This window comes from Vulpes vulpes, chromosome 14 (genome assembly GCF_048418805.1).
Source record: "Vulpes vulpes isolate BD-2025 chromosome 14, VulVul3, whole genome shotgun sequence".
NCBI classification, from domain to species: domain Eukaryota; kingdom Metazoa; phylum Chordata; class Mammalia; order Carnivora; family Canidae; genus Vulpes; species Vulpes vulpes.
The window spans coordinates 24155060-24177289 of record NC_132793.1 but is presented as its reverse complement, the minus strand read 5'-3'; the positions used below and the strand labels follow the sequence as shown (position 1 = coordinate 24177289).

Sequence of the window (22230 nt, the reverse complement as noted above, 5' to 3'; positions counted from 1 at the left end):
AATGTTTTGATTATTGCAACTTTGTACTAAATTTTGAAATCAGGAAATATAAGTCCTTTAACTTTGTTCTTTTTCAAGATTGTTTTGGCTATTCAAGATCCCTGGAGATTCTATATAAATTTCAGGATGGATTTTCTGTTTCTGCAAGAAACATCATTGGGATTTTGATAGAGGTTGCATTGAATCTGTAGACTTCTTTGGGTAGTTTTAACATCTTAACAATATTAAGACTTAAACAGAATAAACAGAATATCTTTGCATTTATTTGTGTCTTCATTAATTTTTTTCAGCAGTGTTTTATAGTTTTCAGTGTTATGTCTTTTACCTCATTGGTTAATTCCTAAGTGTCTTATTGTTATGCTTTTTAAATTTTATTTATTTGACAGTAAGAGAAAGCAGGGGAGGGGCAGGGAGAGGGAGAAGCAAGCTTGCTGCTGAGCAGGGAGGCCTATGTGGGGCTGAATCCCAGGACCCCAGGATCATGACTGGAGCTGAAGGCAGATGTTTAACTGACCGAGTTTGTAAATGTAATTGTTTTTTTTAATTTCCTGTTCAGATTCTTGATTGTTAGTGAATGTAAATGCAGCAGGTTTTTTTTTTTTTTTTCTTTTTTTTAATTTGTTTTAATTTATTTATGATAGTCACACAGAGAGAGAGAGAGAGAGGCAGAGACACAGGCAGAGGGAGAAGCAGGCTCCATGCACCGGGAGCCCGATGTGGGATTCGATCCCGGGTCTCCAGAATCGCGCCCTGGGCCAAAGGCAGGCGCCAAACCGCTGCGCCACCCAGGGATCCCTGCAGCAGGTTTTTGTGTGTTGATTTCTGTATCTTACTAGTTTGCTGAATTTATTCTAACAGTTTCTTTCTTTCTTTTTTTTTTTTTTTGTGGAATATCTAGGATTTTCTGTATTTAAGATCGTATCTTCGGGATCCCTGGGTGGCGCAGCGGTTTGGCGCCTGCCTTTGGCCCAGGACGCGATCCTGGAGACCCGGGATCAAATCCCACGTGGGGCTCCTGGTGCATGGAGCCTGCTTCTCCCTCTGCCTGTGTCTCTGCCTCTCTCTCTCTCTCTCTCTGTGACTATCATAAATAAATAAAAAATTAAAAAAAAAAAAAGATCGTATCTTCAAACAGGATTTTACTTCTTCCTTTCCAACTTGAACGCTTTTTATTCCTTTTTCTTTTTTTTTTATTTTAAATATTTTATTTATTCATGAGAGAGAGAGATAGGCAGAGGGAGAAGTAGGCTCCCCGTGGAGACCCCAATGTGGGATCCCCAGACACCAGATCACACCCTAAGCTGAAGGCAGATGCTCAACCGCCAAGTCACTCAGGTTTCCCTTTATTCCTTTTTCTTGCCTAATTGCTTTGTTGAATGGAAGTGGTGAGAGTGCGCATCCTTGCCTTATTCCTGGTCTTCAAGAAGCTTTCATTCTTTCACCATTGAGTATTATGCCAGTTGTGGGATTTTCATTTGTGGCCTTTATTAACATACTGAAGTGGTTCCCTTCTCTTCCTACTTTGTTGAATGTTTTTTATCATGGAAGGGTCTTAAATTTTGTCAGATGCTTTTCCTCTATCAATTGAGATGATCATGTTTTTTCCTTTCATTCTTTTTCTTTTTTTAAAGATATTATTTATTAATTCATGAGAGACACACAGAGAGAGGCAGAGAGAGAAGCAGGCTTCATGCAGTGAGCCCGATGTGGGACTCAATCCCGGGATTGTAGAATCATGTCCTGGGGAGACAGAAGGCGCTCAATCGCTGAGCCACCCAGGCGTCCCTGTTCTTCTTTTTTTTTTTTTTAAATTATTTAAGACCTTTATTAATGGGTGCTTGCCGTTTGTTGACTTTTTTGAAAAAATCAAGTTGTAAACTTTTATTACAAATTAAAAATGAGGTTCTTAAAAATCTCAACTTGACCAGATATGAAACAATTTAAAAACCTTTAAAGGTGTATTGAGAAAAACCAGGCTTTTTTTTTTTTTTTTTTTTTTAAAACACGTTTATCATTACCAAAAAGAGACGTCTTTAGGTAAAAATAATAAAAACCCCATGCTGCATAGATAATGCAGATAGTTCTATTTATTTGGTCAATGGGCAAAAAGCAAGCACTTAAGGTCTTCAGCTCCAATCTTTTGTTCATTTCTTATTGCTGGAATTTCATCTTCATTTCTTCATGTTGGATGACTAAACCGGATGATGGTAGAGATGGTAAGCCGGCATTTACTCAGCCCCGCCCTGCTCAGCCTCGGGAGGGGACGAATTCTCAGCTGGTGGATCGGCTGCTTTTGTCTCTTTGCCATCTTGTGGTTTAGGGTTTTCTGGGCGTCTGCGTCGGTAATTGAAGTTGTGGCCGTACCGACGTTGAGGTGGCTGCTGACCTTGGGTCTCATCTCCTTGATTTTCCTTATCTTCCTCATTTCCATCCTCTCTAGGCTGTCTTTGGTGAGGAGGACCCCTACGGAATCGTGGTCTATAACCTCGATACATACTCTCACTGGTCTACCTTGTTCTCCTGCACCCTGGTTGTCAGCACCTTCCATCACTTCTCCCTGCACAGGAGGGTTGGAATATTGTGGTTGACGCCCGTAGGGTCTCCGCATGTAGTAAGGTGGGAACCGTCGCCTGCGGTAGGGCCGGCGCTGTTGGGCCTGGCCTTCGGGAGCACTTTCCGATCCCTCGTTCTTTTCCCCACTCTCACTATTCTGGTAATTCTGCTGGTAATTGCGTGGAGGACCCCTGCGACGTGGATAGCGTCTATAATGGTTACGGTCTGCTGCATATTTACTGCCTTGCACTGGAACTCCACCAGGGCCTGTAACATTTGCTGCCTCCGCACCCTTTTCTCCTTCAACAACATCAAACTCCACAGTCTCTCCATCTCCTACACTGCGAAGGTACTTCCTGGGGTTATTCTTCTTTATGGCAGTCTGGTGTACAAATACATCTTCCTTGGTGTCATTCCTGTTGATGAAACCATATCCGTTTCTTACATTGAACCATTTTACTGTTCCCAAAACCTTCGTTGCGATGACCTTCTTGTCCCCGCCGGCAGGCGCCGCCGATGTGAGGCCGCCCGGGCCGCCGCTCCCTGCGCCGCTGCCCGTGGTGCGCTGAGGGGGTGGGGGGGGTGGGGGCGGCGGGCGGCTGCTGGGTCTCGGCCTCGCTGCTCATGGTTGCGGTGATGGTGACTGGGGCCGGCTGTGGCAGCTGCGGCTCCTCCGGGGTGTGATGGTAACTAGGCCCCAGGCGGCGGTGGGGCTGCTCAGGGCTCTCTGGGGTCCGCTCTCCGCTCCTGCTACCGCTACCGATCGAACTCCCCTGTTCTTTTAATATGATTATTATGTTGATTAATTTTTATTCTTATTTTTGAATTTTAATTTATTTTATTTTTGTATTTTTGTATTTTTTTAAAGATTTTATTTACTTATTCATGAGAGATAGAAAGAGAGAGAGCGAGAGAGAGCGAGCTAGAGACACCAGGCAGAGAGAAGCAGGCTCCATGCAGGGAGCCCGATGTGAGACTCAATCCTGGGTCTCCAGGATCATGCCCTGGGCTGAAGGCGGCACTAAACCGCTGAGCCACCCAGGCTGCCCTGATTAATTTTTATATTGAACCATTCTTGAATGCCAGGAATAAACCCACTTGGTATATAATCCTTTCAATATGCTCAGAAATGTCTACTACCTTCAAGCATGTCAGTTTTTTCTTCATGTATTTTGATGATCTGTTATTAGCTGTGTACATGTTTATTTTATTTTATTTTTTTTTAAATTTTTTTTTTATTTATTTATGATAGTCACACACAGAGAGAGAGAGAGATGCAGAGACACAGGCAGAGGGAGAAGCAGGCTCCATGCACCGGGAGCCCGATGTGGGATTCGATCCCGGGTCTCCAGGATCGTGCCCTGGGCCAAAGGCAGGCGCCAAACCGCTGCGCCACCCAGGGATCCCTGTGTACATGTTTATAATCATTGTGTCTTCCTGCTGTTTTGGGCCTTTTATTAATATTGTAACATCTTTGTCTCATAACCTTTTCTTTTTTTTTTTTTTTAAGATTTTATTTATTTATTCATGAGAGAGAGAGAGAAGCAGAGTGACACAGGCAGAGGGAGAAGCAGGCTCCCTGCAGGGAGCTCGGTGCTGGCTCCATCCTGGGACTCCAGGATCATGCCCTGGGCCAAAGGGAAGTGCTAAATTGCTGAGCCACCCAGATGTCCCTCATAACCTTTTTTGATTTAAAGTATTTTGTGTAACAGGGCATCCTGGGTGGCTCAGCGGTTAGGCGCTGCCTTCGGTCCAGGACGTGATCCTGGAGACCCGGGATCGAGTCCCACATCAGGCTCCTGGCATGGAGCCTGCTTCTCCCTCTGCCTGTGTCTCTGCCTGTCTCTCTCTCTCTCTCTCTCTCTCTCTCTCAATAATCTTAAAAAAAAAATAAGTAAAAGCTCTAGGGAGAATTCTTCCTTCCGTTTTCCAACTCTTGGTGCCTCTAGGTGTCCCTTGGCTTGTGGCTGCATAATTTTAATCTCTACCTGTCTTTACATGGACTTTTTCTCTTCTACTTTCTGTGGGTCTTTTTTTTTCCTTAAAGATTTTATTATTCATGAGACACAGAGAGGCAGAGACAGGCAGAGGGAGAAGCAGGCTCCCCAAGGGGAGCCTGATGCAGGACTGATCCCAGGACCCTGGGATTATGACCTGAGCCAAAGGCAGATGCTCAACCACTGAGCTACCCAGGTGCCCCTTCTGTGGGTCTCTTTTTTTTTTTTTAATTTATTTATTTATGATAGGCACACAGTGAGAGAGAGAGGCAGAGACACAGGCAGAGGGAGAAGCAGGCTCCATGCACCGGGAGCCCGACGTGGGATTCGATCCCGGGTCTCCAGGATCGCGCCCTGGGCCAAAGGCAGGCGCCAAACCGCTGCGCCACCCAGGGATCCCTTCTGTGGGTCTCTTAACAGGACAATTGTCACTGGATTTAAGTTTCACCTAGATAATTTGGGTGATATTATCTTGAAATTCCTAATTGTATCTGTAAAGACTCTTTCCAAGTGAAGTCACATTTGTAGGTTTCAGGGAATAGGATGTGGACACAATCATTTTGGGAGCCACTATTCAACGTGTTAAGAGTTACTACATGTAAAATTCTTTTTTTTTTTTTTTTAAGATTTTATTTATTTATTCATGAGAGACATACAGAGAGAGAGGCAGAGACACAGCCAGAGGAAAAGCAGTCTCCCTGCAAGGAGCACGATGTGGGACTTGATCCCAGGCCCTAGGATCACACCCTGAGGCGAAGACAGATGCTTAAGCACTGAGCCACCCGGGCATCCCAAGATTTTAGCTTTAAGTAGTCTCTATACCCAACGTGGATCTCAAACTCAAAATCCTGAGATCAAGAGTCACATGCTCCACTGAGCCAGCCAGGTGCCCCCAAAGTAGTTTTTTTTTTTCTTAGGGTGGGAGGGGCAGAGGGAAAAGGGGAAAGAGAATATTTTTTTAAAAATTAAAAAAAATATATTTTATTTATTTATTCATGAGAGACAGAGAGAGAGAGAGAGAGAGAGAGAGAGAGAGAGAGAGAGAGGCAGAGACACAGGCAGACGGAGAAGCAGGCTCCATGCAGGGAGCCTGACACGGGACTCTATCCCAGGACTCCAGGATCACGCCCTGGGCCAAAGGCAGGCGCTAAACCGCTGAGCCACCCTGGGATCCCCTGAAAATTTTTAAAAAATATTTTATTTATTTATTCATGAAAGACACGGCGGGGGTTGGGGGAAGAGAATCTTAGGCAGGCTCCATGCCCAGCACAGAACTGATACAGGGATCACAACTCTGAGAGCATGACCTGAACCAAAATCAAGTCGGATGCTTAACTGATTGAGCCACTTAGCTGTCCAGACTAGTAACTTTTTATTATGATGATGGTTGTGGTTTTTGCAGCCTCCTGAATTTAATACTTTTTTTTAATACCACCTTATTTTAGTAGTTTACATTTCCATGCATATCATCCATAATTAGGGTGGCTTTATGTCATGGCTTGTCTAGTATAGGTCTGGTTTATTCCTGTTGACATAACATTTCATCTAGTCCCTGTTCACAATCAAAACCACCCTAATTTGGTTGAAAAATGATCACTCTCCCATATTTTATCTTACCGTTTGCTTTATCTTTTACGAAATCAATCATTACCAAATGTAAAATAAGTATGCATCCTCTATTTGAGTTGTAAGAACTTCAGTATAGGTTCTAAGCATGTTAGGTTGGTACTTCAGTGTAAGTTTTCTTATTCATGTAATTTAGAGCAGAGATCTTACTTTACCCTAGTACTTAGCCAGAATTATACCTTAGCTTCTCTGTTAGTGTTTTATTGCTATACAGTACATTATCCCAAAATTCAGTGGCTTAAAATAATAACTTACTATCTTCTGCGTTTTCTTCGGGTGAGAAATTTGGGAGCAGCTTGGCTGAGCAGTTGTGGCTTAAGGTCTCTCTTGATGTTGTAATTAGATAACAGGCTGCAATCATTTTAGCCTTAACTGGGACTGGAATATCTGCTTCCAAGGTGGCTCCCTCATCTTTAGCAAATTGATGCTGGTTTTTGGTGGGAGGCTTCATTTCCTTTTTACCTGGCCATCTCCGTAGGACCACTTGGATGTCTACATAGTATGGTAGCTGACTTCTCCCAGAACAAGCAATCCCAGGGATCAAGGCAAACATTTGTAATGCCTTTTATGACCTAGCTTTGGATATAGTACACTGTTATTTCCACCATATTCTGTTGGTTATATAGGCCTACCTTGTGTTACTGTCAGGGGAATTACATAAGAGTTTTGAATAGCAGGAGGTTAGGATTTGGGGTGGGGGGAAAACACATTTTTGAGACTAGCTACTGTAGCTTCTAGACTTATAATTAGCCAAGCATTAAAATCTTTTATATATTCTTTCTTTTTTAATTCCATCTGAATTCTAGGGATGCCACCCTAAGTGGTGGTGTGTTTTTCTCTTTGTGTTGCTGTGTTATGAATGTGTTTTATGTTCTCAAATTTGTATAGTCACCCAAAAGTCGTTGGCTTTTGAGATAAAATTTTTTTTTTACTATTTTCACTTAAATGTTTTTTGCTTTTCACTTTGTCCATGGTACTGGTCAGTTTTCTAGGTTATTCTTAGTTGTCTTATGTGGAGGCTTTGGGTTTTCTAGGAAGACATTCACATTGCTTGTGAATTACAAGTTTTGTTTCTTTCTAATATTTATAACAACAGAGCTGGGCCTTGGTGCCCAGTGTATTGATTTTTGAAGTCCATTATTTTTGTATTGTCTCATTTCCCCCTTTGTGCCTTGTTTGTTGACTAAATTTAGGCAGATCTCCTGTTCTCTTCCTATTATTATCCTTTTCACCCACAAGTGTTTCTCTTCTGTGGCATCTTGTTTGAATTCTTCCTCCCTACAAAGTTAGAAGTAATTACTACAGCCTGTATTTCCTTACTCATGTTACTTGCACATATTGAGAACACAGTGTCAGTTTCCTATAATTCTAATTATTTATATTTGGCTTTTCCTCATATTTTGAATTCTAGAAGAGCAGGCCTTCTTATCTTTGTAAATCTATGGGTTTTTTTGTTTTTCATTTTTAAATTTAATTTAATCTTTTTTTTATATGCTTGAGAGGGAGCATACCACCAGGGGCACTGAGAGAGGGAATAGAGGGGGAGAGAAACAGACTTCCCGCAGAACAGGGAGCTCAATGTGGGGCTCAATCCCAGGATCTAGAAATCATGACCCGAGTCAAAGGCAGATACCCAACCAACTGAGCCACCCAGGTGCCAGTCACTTTGTTTTTTTAAGTAAGCTCCATGGGTGACTTGAACTCACAACCCTGAGATCAAAACCTGAGCTGAGGGATCCCTGGGTGGCGCAGCGGTTTGGCGCCTGCCTTTGGCCCAGGGCGCGATCCTGGAGACCCGGGATCGAATCCCACGTCGGGCTCCCGGTGCATGGAGCCTGCTTCTCCCTCTGCCTGTGTCTCTGCCTCTCTCTCTATCTCTCTGTGACTATCATAAATAAATAAAAATTAAAAACAAAACAAAACAAAAAAAAAACCTGAGCTGAAATCAAGGAATCAGATGCTTTACTTAACTGAGCCACTGAGGCGCCTCTGTAAATCTATGAAATCTGTGGTTTTTACTGTTATGATGGGAAACTTTCTGTAGCATGTATTCATTGATTGCCTTTCTATTGTTTTTTTTTTTTTTTTAATTTTTATTTATTTATGATAGAGAGAGAGACAGAGACACAGGCAGAGGGAGAAGCAGGCTCCATGCACCGGGAGCCTGACGTGGGACTCGATCCCAGGTCTCCAGGATCGCGCCTTGGGCCAAAGGCAGGCGCTAAACCGCTGCACCACCCAGGGATCCCCCCTTTCTATTGTTATATATAAGGATATACATATATAGAAGTATATATATGTATATATACATAAACAAAAACAAATACCCTTTGTAACCATTTATTTATAAGTAGAGACTCTTTTTTACAGGTTACTAGTACTCCCATTTATTTGGAGAAGTGTTGGACAGTACTGAGTCCTTTGAATTGTAATAGATGTTTTTACACTTTTTAGTGTTTAGTAAGAAAGATATCCTAAATTTAAGTTCTTCTGAGATGTTAGAGAAAAGTTCACCTTGAGTATCATAAATATTAAATATTGATTGATTGATTCAACAGATTTTTGAAGGCCTTACTCTTAAGGTGCTTCAGGCATTGTGTCCAGCTGTAGCATTGTAAAGATGAATGGCCCCTGATCTCAAGAAAACAGTTTGAAAGAGGAGATAGATTTGCAAACAGATAAGGGACAGAGCTATTGAACACTTGTTAAGTTTAAAACTGCCTATAGCACTTTACAGGTATTATCTCAATCTTTTTTTATTTTTTAAGATTTTATTTATTTATTCATGATAGAAAGAGAGAGAGGCAGAGACACAGAGGGAGAAGCAGGCTCCATGTAGGGAGCCCGATACGGGACTCGATCCCGGGTCTCCAGGATCAGGCCCCAGGCTGAAGGCAGGCACTAAAACACTGAGCCACTGGGGCTGCCCCTATTATCTCAGTCTTTAAGACAAAACTACTATAAAATGATCCCTATTTTATGGATGAAGAAGGCATGGCTCAGAGATTATTATTATTATTATTATTTTAAGATTTTATTTATTTATTCATGAGACAGAGAGAGAGAGAGAGAGAGAGGCAGAGACACAGGCAGAGGGAGAAGCAGGCTCCATGCAGGGAGCCCAACATGGGACTCGATCCCGGGTCTCCAGGATCAGACCCTGGGCTGAAGGTGGCACTAAACCGCTGAGCCACCGGGGCTGCCCATATTATTATTTTTTAAAGATTTATTTGTTTGTTTGTTTATTTATTTATTTATCATAGACAGAGAGAGAGAGGCAGAGACACAGGAGGAGGGAAAAGCAGGCTCCATGCCGGGAGCCCGATGTGGGACTTGATCCCGGGACTCCAGGATCATGCCCTGGGCCAAAGGCAGGCGCTAAACCGCTGAGCCACCCAGGGATCCCCATGGCTCAGAGATTAATAATTTGTTCATGTTTGCACGGTAAATACCAGTGATGATTTGTGGATCTAGATCAGCCTGACTCCAAAGCCTGCACATTTAATTGCCATGTTATAATATCTCCTGGAATACATGCAGTACAGTTAAAGAGAAGAAATTCATTATATCTGCTTCAGAATTGAGGGAAGGCTACCAGATGAAATGCTTGGGAAGAATGTTGACGGATAAGAAGAGTTAAGGAAGGAGCAGAGTACATTTTGAACAGAAGAAACAGGAGAAGTAAATCACAGAAGTATTAAACAGATTGTTGGAATAGGATAAATAATTCTGTATGGCTGAAACATGGGGTAAATATGAGAGTGGAAGGTGAGTTAAAAGAATAGGCAAGTTTAAAAAAAAGAATAGGCAAGTGTGAGGATCATTAGAGGTGTAGAGAATTCATCTTAAAAATCCTTTTGACAACACTGTATGGACAGAGTGGGGTTAGACAAGGAGAAATGTTGAAATTAGTAGGATACTATAAGGAGAACAAAATGAAGGGAGTAGTGATGTGGATAAAGAGAAGAATGTAAAATGATTATGAGATTATCCACTCATATCCAACTGTTTTATTATAATGTCTCAAGGAATATTGCCCCTTCCATATTTCCCAGTTTTCAGGTGTAACGTGTTGTGTGTAGAGTGTTTTTTTTTTTAAGACTTTTTAGAGAGCACTCATACATGCAAATGAGGAGAGGAAGGAGCAGAGGGCAAAAATCTCAAGCAGACTCCCTGCTAAGCTCTGAGTCAGACACAGAGCTCAGTCTCATGATCCATGAGATCATGACCTGAACCAAAACCTCAACCAGCTGAGCTACCCAAGTGCCCCTTATAGGGTGTTTCTTAAATGGTATCTAGTTTTTTCACTTTGATGCTTGAGGGCAGGGGGTTAACAAATTGGCCCATGCTTGAAGGAATCTGGACTTCAGGAAGTTTATGTGAATAGTTTTTCTGGAATAAAGTCTCATTCATTCATTTTATGTGTTGTCTAATAGCAATTGTCACACTACAAGTACTTGTGTAGTTGTAACAGATCACATGGATCACAAAATTTAAAATGGTTACTCCCTGGCCCTTTACAGAAAAATTCCTATTTCAGAGCATCAGATTGAAGACATTTTGTTATCTAATAACCAAAATGAATGTGATACTGCTTACTTAAATATTGTATGATTGTTAATTAGGTGACATTGATCACATTTGTCATTCAGAATCTATATTTCTTCTTTAATGTATTTGGAAATTATATTAGTTAATCTTTCTCAAATTGCAAGGTTTCTTAGGTAACAGGATTTTAAGTGTAAAGATATTTAAGAAAATGAGGAGTAGAAAACTATGTAGTCAGGTCTCCTAGGAAAACTAGGACATGTTAGCTAGTCCAACAGGGACTAAAAAATAGTTTAAAGTTGCAAGATTATCTAAAATTATAAGCTCTGGCAACCAAATTATTTTGTTAGTCTGGCAGCAGCAGGTATCAGTTGATTCCTATTCTAGTGTTTTGACAGTCTATGTGCAGAGCTTGCAATTTCAGACTACCAAGCTGACCAAATTGATGTATCCCGTCTCCATAAGTAGGCTGTTCCTCTTGGGGACAGCTTTCATGCTAATTCCTCCCTCCTTCTCTGAAATTTCTTTTTTTTTTTTTTTTATGGCATCCTATTTTTGTTTCATGAATGTAGTATCTTTTCATCTCTCTGAGGATGTTAATATATTTTTTTAAGTTTTCTTTGTTTTTCCTTGGCATCACTTCATGATAGAAGCTTTTCACATTGCTTGGTGTGTAGTATTTGATGTTTAAGGATGGGAGACTAAAAATCAGGCTGGGAGTTCTGAGTGTGCATGTAGGAAGGAGAAGCTTGTTAATAGAGAACCTCACTATAGGGTTATCTGGTAGATAACCTTTTATGAAGTTGGCAAACTTCATAAAAAGACTCCTCCTATCTGCTGCCTGGTTGATTAAACTTTTTTTTTTCTCTTATTCATGAGAGATACAGAGAACAGACATAGGCAGGCTCCATGCTGGGAGCCTGATGTGGGACTCGATCCTGGACTCCAGGATCACACCCTGGGCCGAAGGCAGATGCTTAACGGCTGAGCCACCCAGGCATCCCTGGTTAAGTCTTAATAACTACAGTGGGCTATAGCCACGTGGGAAAGGAGAATGAGAGTTTTGTCATTGTTTGCATATGTTCTTTTAATTCTGTTTTTTTAAAGATTTTATTTATTTGAGGGAGAGTGTGAGTGAGAATGAGAGGGAGCACAAGCAGGGGGGAGGATCAGAGGGAGAAGGAGAAGCAGGCTCCCCACTTAGCAGGGATCCTGAACCCTGAGCCCCTGGACTCCGGGATAATGACCCCAGCCTAAGGCAGATGCTTAACTGATTGAGCCACCCCTAATTCTCCTGTTTTTGATATGGTTGTCCGTCTTTCCACTGTGCCTGGCATCTCCCATTCCAGAGATGCTCTACTTTACCCTCTCCAGAGGGAAAAAAAACACCAGATCCTTCTGGTGTGAAATAGGGAATTTAGGAATCAGTATGCTCGGTAGATAGCTTTTAAACAATCCTGCTTAACATTATGCTCTACTTCCAGAATTACCTGGTGCCTATGTTGAAGATGCTACAATTTAAACCATCTTTGTTCTCTGCTTTTCCCTATTACCAACATAGGAGTCAACTTTCTTCGGTGTGTGGTCAATTAGCATTGGTCTGTCAGATTTGTAGCTTACTAAAGTTATTTGCTTGTTGTCTCTACTTCTGATTTTCCTTATTTACTCTAGTTGCTTCTTGGGTTTAAAACTTTTTTTTGCTGGGCAGCCCGGTGGCTCAGCAGTTTAGCGCCACCTTCAGCCCAGGGCCTGATCCTGGAGACCCAGGATCGAGTTCTATGTCGGGCTCCCTGCATGGAACCTGCTTCTCCCTTTGTGTCTTTGCCTCTCTCTCTCTCTCTCTCTCTCTCTCTCTCTCTCTGTGTGTGTGTGTGTGTGTGACTCTCATGAATGAATAAATAAAATCTTAAAATTTTTTTTTTATTTTTGCTAGAGTTTAGAGGGAATTTGAAAAGGAATTCAGATGTGCATGTGTAATCTATCATTTTGTAAAAGACCTTTCTCTACATATTTCATTTTTTTCTCTTTTTATTTACTTCCTGCATTCTCTTGGATTCATATATTTTTTTCTCTCAGATCTTTTTTCTCTATACTGGTTTGGAAATCCGTGTGCTCTGTTTTTATTTTTTATTTTTATTTTTTTTGTGCTGTTTTTAAATTTTTGTTGCATCTCTTTGAAATTAACTTGCATATTAACTTCACAAAAGTTAATTGGTATCTTTGCCTTGCTGAACAATCGAAAGATCTTAAAACTAAACTCCAGTTGTCTCCATTCCAGATTTTAATGCTATTATTTAGTATTTTAGTTTTATATTTTTATTTTATTTTATTTATTTATTTATTTTTTAAAAATTTTTATTTATTTATGATAGAGAGAGAGAGAGGCAGAGACACAGGGAGAGGGAGAAGCAGGCTCCATGCACCGGGAGCCCAATGTGGGATTCGATCCTGGGTCTCCAGGCTCACGCCCTGGGCCAAAGGCAGGCGCTAAACCGCTGCACCACCCAGGGATCCCCAGTTTTATATTTTTAATTTTATTTTTTTAGTTTTATATTTTTAAATTCCCAAATTAGACATTCTTTTACGTATTTTATGTTTACCTAATGTTTACCACTTTCTTAGTCATTTTTATATCTTAAATTGCAGAACTTCCTTTAAGAATCCTTGTCTTGGGATCCCTGGGTGGTGCAGCGGTTTAGCGCCTGCCTTTGGCCCAGGGCGCGATCCTGGAGACCCGGGATCGAATCCCACGTCGGGCTCCTGGTGCATGGAGCCTGCTTCTCCCTCTGCCTATGTCTCTGCCTCTCTCACTCTCTCTTTCTCTCTCTCTGTGTGTGACTATCATAAATAAATAAATAATTAAAAAAAAATCCTTGTCTTAAAAAAAAAAGAAAAAGAAAAGAATCCTTGTCTTTGGGCAGCCTGGGTGGTTCAGTGGTTTAGTGCCACCTTCAGCCCAGGGCCTGATCCTGGAGACCCTGGATTGAGTCCCACGTCAGGCTCCCTGCATGGAGCCTGCTTCTCCCCTCTGCCTGTGTCTCCGCCTCTCTGTGTGTCTCCCATGAATAAATAAATAAAATCTTTAAAAATAAAAAAGATTGTATTCATTTATTTGAGAGAAAGTGAGAGCATGAGTGGGGTAAGGGGAAGAGGGAGAAGCAGAGAGAGAGGGTGAGGGGCAGAGAAAGAAGCCGATTCTCTGCTGAGCAGGGAGCCCAATGTGGGATTCCATCAGAGGACCCTGAGATCGTGACCTGACCGGAAGGCAAATGCTTTAACTGAACCACCCAGGTGCTCCTCAACAATCAATTTTGAAACCTAATAATTACCCCAAAAAGGAATCTTTGTGTCTCTTAGCTCTCATCCCAAATCCCACATCTGCTCAGCCCTAGGCAATCAATAATCTACTTACTATGTCTGTGGCTTAGTTTACTCGACATTTCATGTAAATAGAATCATATAATATCTAGTCCTTTGAGACTGGCTTCTTATACTTAGCATAGTATTTTCAGGGTTTGTCTATGGTACAGATTTTATCAGTGCTTTATTTCTTTTTATTGCTGAATAATATTCCATTGTATGAATATACCACATTGAAAAAATCTGTTCATTGTTTGATGGACATGGACATTTGGGTTGTTTGTGTTTTCTGACTCTTATGAATAGTATTGCTGCGAACATTCATGTTCAGGTTTTTGTGTGTTTTCATTTCTCTTCTCTTGGTATATACCTAGAGAAGAATTGCTGTAATGGGATAATTCAGTGTTTTACTTTTTTGAGGAACCACAAAACTGTTCCATCGCAGCTGCACCATTTTACATTCCCATTAGCATTGTACGAAGATTCTAATTTTGTATATCCTCATCAATACTGTTTTTTTTGTTTGTTTTTATTTATTTATTTATTTATTTATTTTTTTTTCCAATTTTCATTTATTTATGATAGTCACACAGAGAGAGAGAGAGAGGCAGAGAGTCACAGGCAGAGGGAGAAGCAGGCTCCATGCACCGGGAGCCCGACGTGGGACTCGATCCCGGGTCTCCAGGATCGCGCCCCGGGCCAAAGGCAGGCGCCAAACCGCTGCGCCACCCAGGGATCCCCTTTTTGTTTGTTTTTAAAGATTTTATTTATTCATGAGAGACACAGAGAGAGACAGAGTAAAGGCGGAGGGAGACGCAGGCTTCCTGTGAGGAGCCTGATGTGGGACTCTATCCCAGGACTCTGGGATCACGACTTGAGCCTAAGGCTAACGCTCAACCACTGAACCACCCAGGTACCCCTTATCAGTACTAGTTATTGGTCATATTAATTATAGACATCCTAGTAAGTATGAAGTGTTATTTTGATTTTGGTTTGTATGTCTGTGATGATTAATGATGTTGAGTATGTTTTCATGTGTTTTTTGGCCATTTGTGTATCTTTGGAGAAATGTGTACTTAGGTATTTTGCCAGTTTTTCAGTCGTTGAACTGAACGTCTTTTTTGAGAGTTCTTCATATGTTTATTATTTTTTTTTAAATTTTTTTAATTATTTATTTATGATAGTCATACAGAGAGAGAGAGAGGCAGAGACACAGGCAGAGGGAGAAGCAGGCTCCATACACCGGGAGCCTGACGTGGGACTCGATCCCGGGTCTCCAGGATCACGCCCTGGGCCAAAGGCAGGCGCCAAACCGCTGCGCCACCCAGGGATCCCCTTTTTTTTTTTTTTTTAAATTTTTTTTTCCTTCATATGTTTAGATACTTTTGTCAGATATGTATGATTTACAAAAATTATCCTGCATTTTGTGGGTTGGCTTCTTGTTTTTTTTTTTTAAGATTTGTTTATTTGTGAGAGAGGTGTGCAAGCAACTGGAGGGAGAGGCAGAGGGAGAGGGAGAGAGCGAATCCCAAGCAGATTCTTTGTCGAGCTGGGATTCTCTACCCGGTCCCAATGAGAAGGGCTTGATCTCACCACCTATGAGATCATGACCTGAGCTGAAATCACCAGAGTCTTACTTAACTGACTGAGCCTGGCTTCTCACTTCGTTTTTTTTTTTTTTTTTTTTAAAGATTTTATTTATTTATTCATGAGAGACAAACAGAGAGAGAGGCAGAGACACAGGCAGGGAGAAATAGGCTCCATGCAGGGAGCCTGATGTGGGATTTGATCCCCGTACTCTAGGATCACACTCAGGGCAGAAGGCAGGCCCGAAATCTCTGAGCCACAGGATCCCCTTGGCTTCTCGCTTCTTAATGATGGTTTTGAAGTACAAAATTGTTGCTTTTAATTTATATCCAGTTTCGTTTTGTTTTTGGTGTTATATCTAGTTCTATTTGAACTTTAGGGTTGTTTTTTCTTTAAAAAAATGCCATTGAGGGACGCCTGGGTGGCTCAGCAGTCTAGCGCCTGCCTTTGGTCCAGGGCATGATCCTGGAGTCTCAAGATTGAGTCCTACATCGGGGTCCCTTCATGGAGCCTGCTTCTCCCTCTGCCTGTGTCTCTGCCTCTCTCTCTCTTTCTCTGTGTGTCTCATGAATAAATAAACAAAATCTTATTTAAAAAAAGCCATTGGGAATTTTAAATTAAATTTAATTTATTTTTTGGATTTTTTAAAGAGTTTATTTATTTATTCATGAGACACACACACAGAGGCGCAGAGATAGAGGCAGAGGGAGAAGCAGGCTCCATGCAGGGAGCCCGATGTGGGACTCTATCCCGGGACTCCAGGATCATGCCCTGAGCCAAAGGCAGATGCTCAACCAATGAGCCAACCAGGCATCCTGCCATTGGGATTTTGAATGGGATTGTACTGAATCTGTAAATCTTACAAACCATGAATATGGATCGCTTTCCATGTATTTGTGTGTGTGTGTGTGTGTTTAAGATTTCATTTATTTATTTATGAGAGACACAGAGAGAGAGTCCGAGACATAGGCAGAGGGAGAAACAGGTTCCCCGCGGGGAGGCTGATGCAAGACTTGATCGTAGGACTCCGGGATCACTAACTGAGCCAAAGGCAGATGCTCAACCACTGTGCCACTCATGTGCCCCTGTGGCTTCTTTAATTAATTAATTTAAACAAAAGATTTCATTTGTTTATTTGAATGAAAGAACTTGTGCAAGAGAGCAGGGACCTTGATTCGAGACCCCATACCAGAATCCTGGGAGACCCCCATCATGACCTGAGCCAAAGGCAGATGCTTAACCAACTAAGTGACCCCGGTACCTTGCTTCTTTATTTTCTTTCAGCAGAGTTTTGTAGTTTTCATCTCTTTTGTTAAGTTGATTCCTAAGTATTTTATTCCTTTTGGTGCTATTGTAAATGGGATTGTCGTATTTATTTTTTTTCCTGGCCGGTTGCCTTGGCTAGGACTTAAAGTACTATGTTAAATAAAAGTGGTGGGAGTTGGTATTTTGTCTTCTTCCTAGTATTGGAGGACAAGTTTTCAGTTTTTCATCGAGTATGATATTAGTTGTGGGCTTTTCATATGTACTCTTCATTTTGTTAATTTTCTTTATTCCTAGTTTGACAGTTTTTATCATGAAAGACTCATTGAATTTTGTCAAATGCTTTTGTTTTACATCAATTGTGATGATCATGTGATTTTTAGCCTTAGTTCTTTTAATGTATAACACACCAATTTTTGTATGTTGATCCATCCTTGCAACCCAGTAATGAATTTCACTTGGTCATTGTGTATTAAGTGCTATTGAATTTGGTTTGCTAGTATGAAAAACCGAACATTTTGAATTTATAGTGCAGCAACTCTGGATATCAAATTCTTTTCCCATTTCATGGTTTCTTTCTTTTTTTAAGATTTATTTATTTATTTGAGAGAGCTAGAGCACACACACATAGGGAGGGGCAGAGGGAGAGTAGAGAGAATCTCAAGCAGACTCTGCTGAGCAGGAGCCAGGATACAGGGCTGAATCTCAGGAGTAAGTTTGATGCTTAACCGGGGACGCCCAGGTGGCTCAGCCGTTGAGTGGTTGAGTGTCTGCCTTTGGTCCAGGGCGTGATCCCCGGGGTCCTGGGGTCCGAGTCCCACATCAGGCTCCCTGCCTGCTTCTCCATCTGTCTGTGTCTCTGCCCTTCTCTGTGTGTGTCTTTCATAAATAAATAAAATCTTTAAAAAAAAAAAAAGTTTGATGCTTTTGACTGAGCCACCCAGGCCCCTCACCCCCCCCTTCATGGTTTCTTATTGCTGCTTATTGTGGTTCTTTGCTTATTTGATGAATTCCAAACTAATTTTGTGTAGTCTGTATTCTTTATCATGTATGGCCACTGAAGTCTGTATTCTGTTAGTTTAGTGGTCAGGTAGTGATTTGACTGATATCCTTAAAAACTTGAAACCAGGGGATCCCTGGGTGGCTCAGCAGTTTGGCTCCTGCCTTTGGCCCACTGCGCGGTCCTCGAGTGCCGGGATTGAGTCCCAGGTCGGGCTCCCAGCAAGGGGCCTGATTCTCTCTCTGCCTGTGTCTCTGCCTCTCTCTCTCTCTCTCTTTCTCTCTTGAATAAATAAATAAAATATTAAAACAACAACAACAACAAAACTTGAAACCAGCCTTCCCCTCCTTTCCCCCCTACACTACCATGTTTTCAGATTGGCTGTGTTGGGCAGTTTAAAACGGTATTAGCCTTTACTTCCTGATTGGATGGAGCCTGAAGGTCAGTCAGAGTTAAGAGCCAGGATCTTCTCCTGTACTTGGACTTCTAGATTTAACAGAATACCCAGAGTTTTTCAAAGCCCTCATTCCTTCAAATGTCTTGTTCTCTAGTCTCTTCCTTTCCAGTCTTTTCAGTATATCTATTGTGTACTCCACCTATTATCCTTTGCCGCAGGTGGTGGGGTTTAATACATTTACTTTTAAATTTTTTTGACAAATTGCCTGGGTAGTGAACTCAGCCCTAAGGAAGCTCCCAGGTAAGGAAGTCAAAAGCAAGAGAAGTTCTTGAGCCAGTCCTTCATGTAACTTCCAGACAGTTCAAAACATACAATCACAGTTCTTTGTAGGGGTCCAACTTAATTTTTTTACATATGGTTGTGCAGTTGTCCTAGCACCATTTGTTGAAGAGATGGCAACGAGTTTTTGGATATAACACCAAAGATACAATCCATGAAAGACAAAATTTAGAAATTAGACTTTATTAAAATAAAATGTCCTTCCTTACAAAAGGCACAATGTGATATTGTGATTTTATAATAAAAATATGTATGTTTTTAAAAGATTTTATTTATTTATTCATATGAGAGAGAGAGAAAGAGAGAAACAGGCTCTCTGCAAGAGCCCGATGTGGGACAGACCCCAGGATCACGCCCTGGGTCAAACCTCCACCGCTGAGCCACCCAGGTGTCCCTGGTTTTCTTTTCTTTTTTTTTTTTTTTTTTAAAGATTTTATTTATTTATTCATAGAGACAGAGAGAGGCAGAGGGAGAAGCAGGCTCCATGCAGGGAGCCTGATGTGGGACTCGATCCCGGATCTCCAGGATCACACCCCAGGCTGCAGGCAGCGCCAAACCGCTGCACCACCGGGGCTGCCTGTCCGTGGTTTTCAACCCTGTTCCTGACACAGAGCTCCTAAAACTTTGAATTTCCTGTTGAGAGTGATTAAGATGTCCTTTGTTATGTTAATGATACGACTTCATTGATGTCTTAAGGATGGAAGCTAGGTGCCTGAGGAGCCAACCACTTAGAAATGGGACCTTTCAGTCCTACCTTCCAATGAAGAGAGGGGCGGGGGATCTGAGTTCAGTTGCTAGTAGCTTAATTGGCCACACCTGTGTAACAGCCTCCATAAAAGTCTAAAAGGATGGGGTTCCGAGAGCTTGCCGGTTGCTGAATTACAAGAAGATTTGGGGAGAGTGGTATGCTCCCTGAGGACTTGGAAGCTTCACACCTTTTCCCCATACCTTGCCCTATGCATTTCTTTCATCTGGCTGTTACTGAGTGATATTCTTTTATAATAAACTGGTAATCTATGAAGTAGTAATATGTATGAGTTTTGTGAGCCACTACAGCAAATTAATCAAACCTAAGGCGGTGGACATTAGTTCCTCCAATCTATAGCTGGTTAGTCAGAACAAGACAACTTGGACTTGGGACTAGCATCTGTAGTGGGGTGGAGGAGCTTGTAGGACTCCTCACTTAACCTGTGGGATCTGACACTATCTCTGGGTGGGTACTGTCAAATTTAAGTTGTAGGACACCCAGCTGATATCAGAACTGCTTGGTGTGAGGAAACCACCCCCATTCTCCATATACACCCACATTTTAGAACATTTACACTGTTAAGAGAATGAAAAGAGAAGCCATAGGCTGTGAGAAAATATTTGCAAAACACACATATAGTAAAGGACTTGTTTTTAAAATATATAAAGAACTCTTAAAATGTGATAATGTGAAAACAAGTAAAAAGTGAGCAAAAGATCTGGATAGCCTACCAAACGATATGCATAGATGCCAAATGAAGCATATGAAAATATGTTAAAAAATACATTCAACATCATGTCATGGGAATTGCAAATTAAACCATCAGTGAAATATCACCGCACATCTATTAGATTCATAAAACTTTGAAAAGCTGGTAATATCAAATGCTGGTGAAGATATGGAACAATAGGAATGCTCTTTTTTGTTGTTGTTTAAAGATTTTATTTATTTGAGAGAGAGTGAGTATGGGGGAATGGGGGAGTAGGAGGGATAGGCAGAGGGGGAGGCAGAAGGAGATTCCCTACTGAGCAAGGAGCCCAACTCAGGGCTCGATTCCAGGACCCCAAGATTATGATCTGAGCCAAAGGCACACATTTAGCTGACTGTGCTACCCAGGTGCCCCATGAATTCTCCAATCCTAGTAGGAATGCAAAATGATACAACTACTTTGGAAGACCATTTGGCAGTTTCTTACAACCCTGAAATATAGGGCTTACCATTATCCAACAGTTTAACATATTTACTCAATTGAATTGAAAACTTAAGTCCACAAATAACCTGTACATGAATATTTATAGCCGCGTTTTTCATAATTACCCCAAAATGGAAGCAAACAAAATGTTCTTTAATAGGAGAATGGATAAACTGTGGTTACAAACACACAATGGAATATTATTCAGCAATTAAAAAAAAAAAAAGAATTGTCAAGCCATGAAAAGGTACGGAGGAACATTTAGTAATTGCTGAGTGGAAGAAGCCAATCTGAAAAGTTCCCAAGTTGTATGATTCCACCTACCTGACATTCTGGAAGAGGCAAAACTTTTTAAAGTAATCTCTGCACCCAGTGTGGGGCTCGAATTTACAACCTTGAGATCAAGAGTCTCTACCAACTGCCCAAGCAGGTCTACAGACTGAGCCATCCACCCCTGGACTGACTGACTTACTAACTCTATTTATTGATATATTTTAAAATTCGATTAATTTTTAAAAAGGCTTTATTTTAAGTAATCTCTATACCCAGTGTGGAGCTTGAAGTCACACCCCCAAGATCAAGAGTCATCATGCTCCACTGACTGAGCAGCCCGGTGCCTTTGGACTTCTTTTTTTTTTTTTTTTTATGATAGTCACAGAGAGAGAGAGAGAGAGAAGCAGAGACACAGGCAGAGGGAGAAGCAGGCTCCATGCACCGGGAGCCCGATGTGGGATTCGATCCCGGGTCTCCAGGATCGCGCCCTGGGCCAAAGGCAGGCGCCAAACCGCTGCGCCACCCAGGGATCCCTGTTTCTGCTTTTTTTGTTCATTTGTTTTGTGTTTTAGATTCTACATATAAGTGAAATCAGATGATATTTGTCTTTCTCTGACTTATTTTTCTTAGTATAATATCCTCTAGGATCATCCATGCTGTTAAAAACGGCAAAATCTATCTATCTATCTATCTATCTATCTATCTATTTATTTATAATGGCTCATAGTCCATTATGTGTGTGGATACCACATCTTTATCCATATTTTATCTGTTTCCATATTTTATTTATTGTAAATAATGCTGCAGTAAACATAAGGGTGCATATATATTTTCGAATTAATGTTTTCAGTTTTCTTGGGTAAATACCCAGTGGTGGAATTACTGGATTATATGGTATTTTTAATTTTTTGAGAACCTTCATCCTGTTTTCCATAGTGGTTGTACTAATTTACATTCTTACTGTCAGTGCACAAAGGTTTCCTTTTTTTACACATTCTTGCCAGTACTTGTTATTTCTTGTCTTTTTGATACTAGGTATTGTGACAGGTGAAATTGTGGATTTAAAAAACTTCCAGGGATGCCTGGGTGGCTCAGCGGTTTAGTGCCTGCTTTCACCCAGGGCATGATCCTGGAGTCCTGGGATTGAGACCCACATCGGACTTGCTGCATGGAGCCTGCTTCTCCCTCTGCCTGTGTCTCTGCCTCCCCCCCCTTCTCTCATGAATAAATAAATCTTAAAAAAAAAAACAAAAAACTTCCAGAATATTCCAGGTACTAATTAACAGAGGAGACAAGTTGCCTACTTTTGTGGACTTTAGAGTCAACAAACCAGAACATTTTCAGTAG

The 22230-nt window shown here is 41.3% G+C and overlaps 2 protein-coding genes across 22 annotated transcripts in view; one reads left to right on the top strand and one right to left on the bottom strand.

The window, feature by feature from the left end:
* Nucleotides 1–22230, top strand: part of ITCH (itchy E3 ubiquitin protein ligase) — a 155233-nt gene that overhangs the window by 25438 nt on the left and 107565 nt on the right. The gene's annotated exons all lie outside the window — the stretch shown is intronic.
* LOC112928235 (Y-box-binding protein 1) lies at nucleotides 1867–3209 on the bottom strand. The gene is given in 3 exon segments (XM_026009867.2): nucleotides 1867–2497; nucleotides 2500–3116; nucleotides 3118–3209. Coding segments are annotated over 3 exon segments (948 nt in total). The 5' UTR covers nucleotides 3180–3209; the 3' UTR covers nucleotides 1867–2228.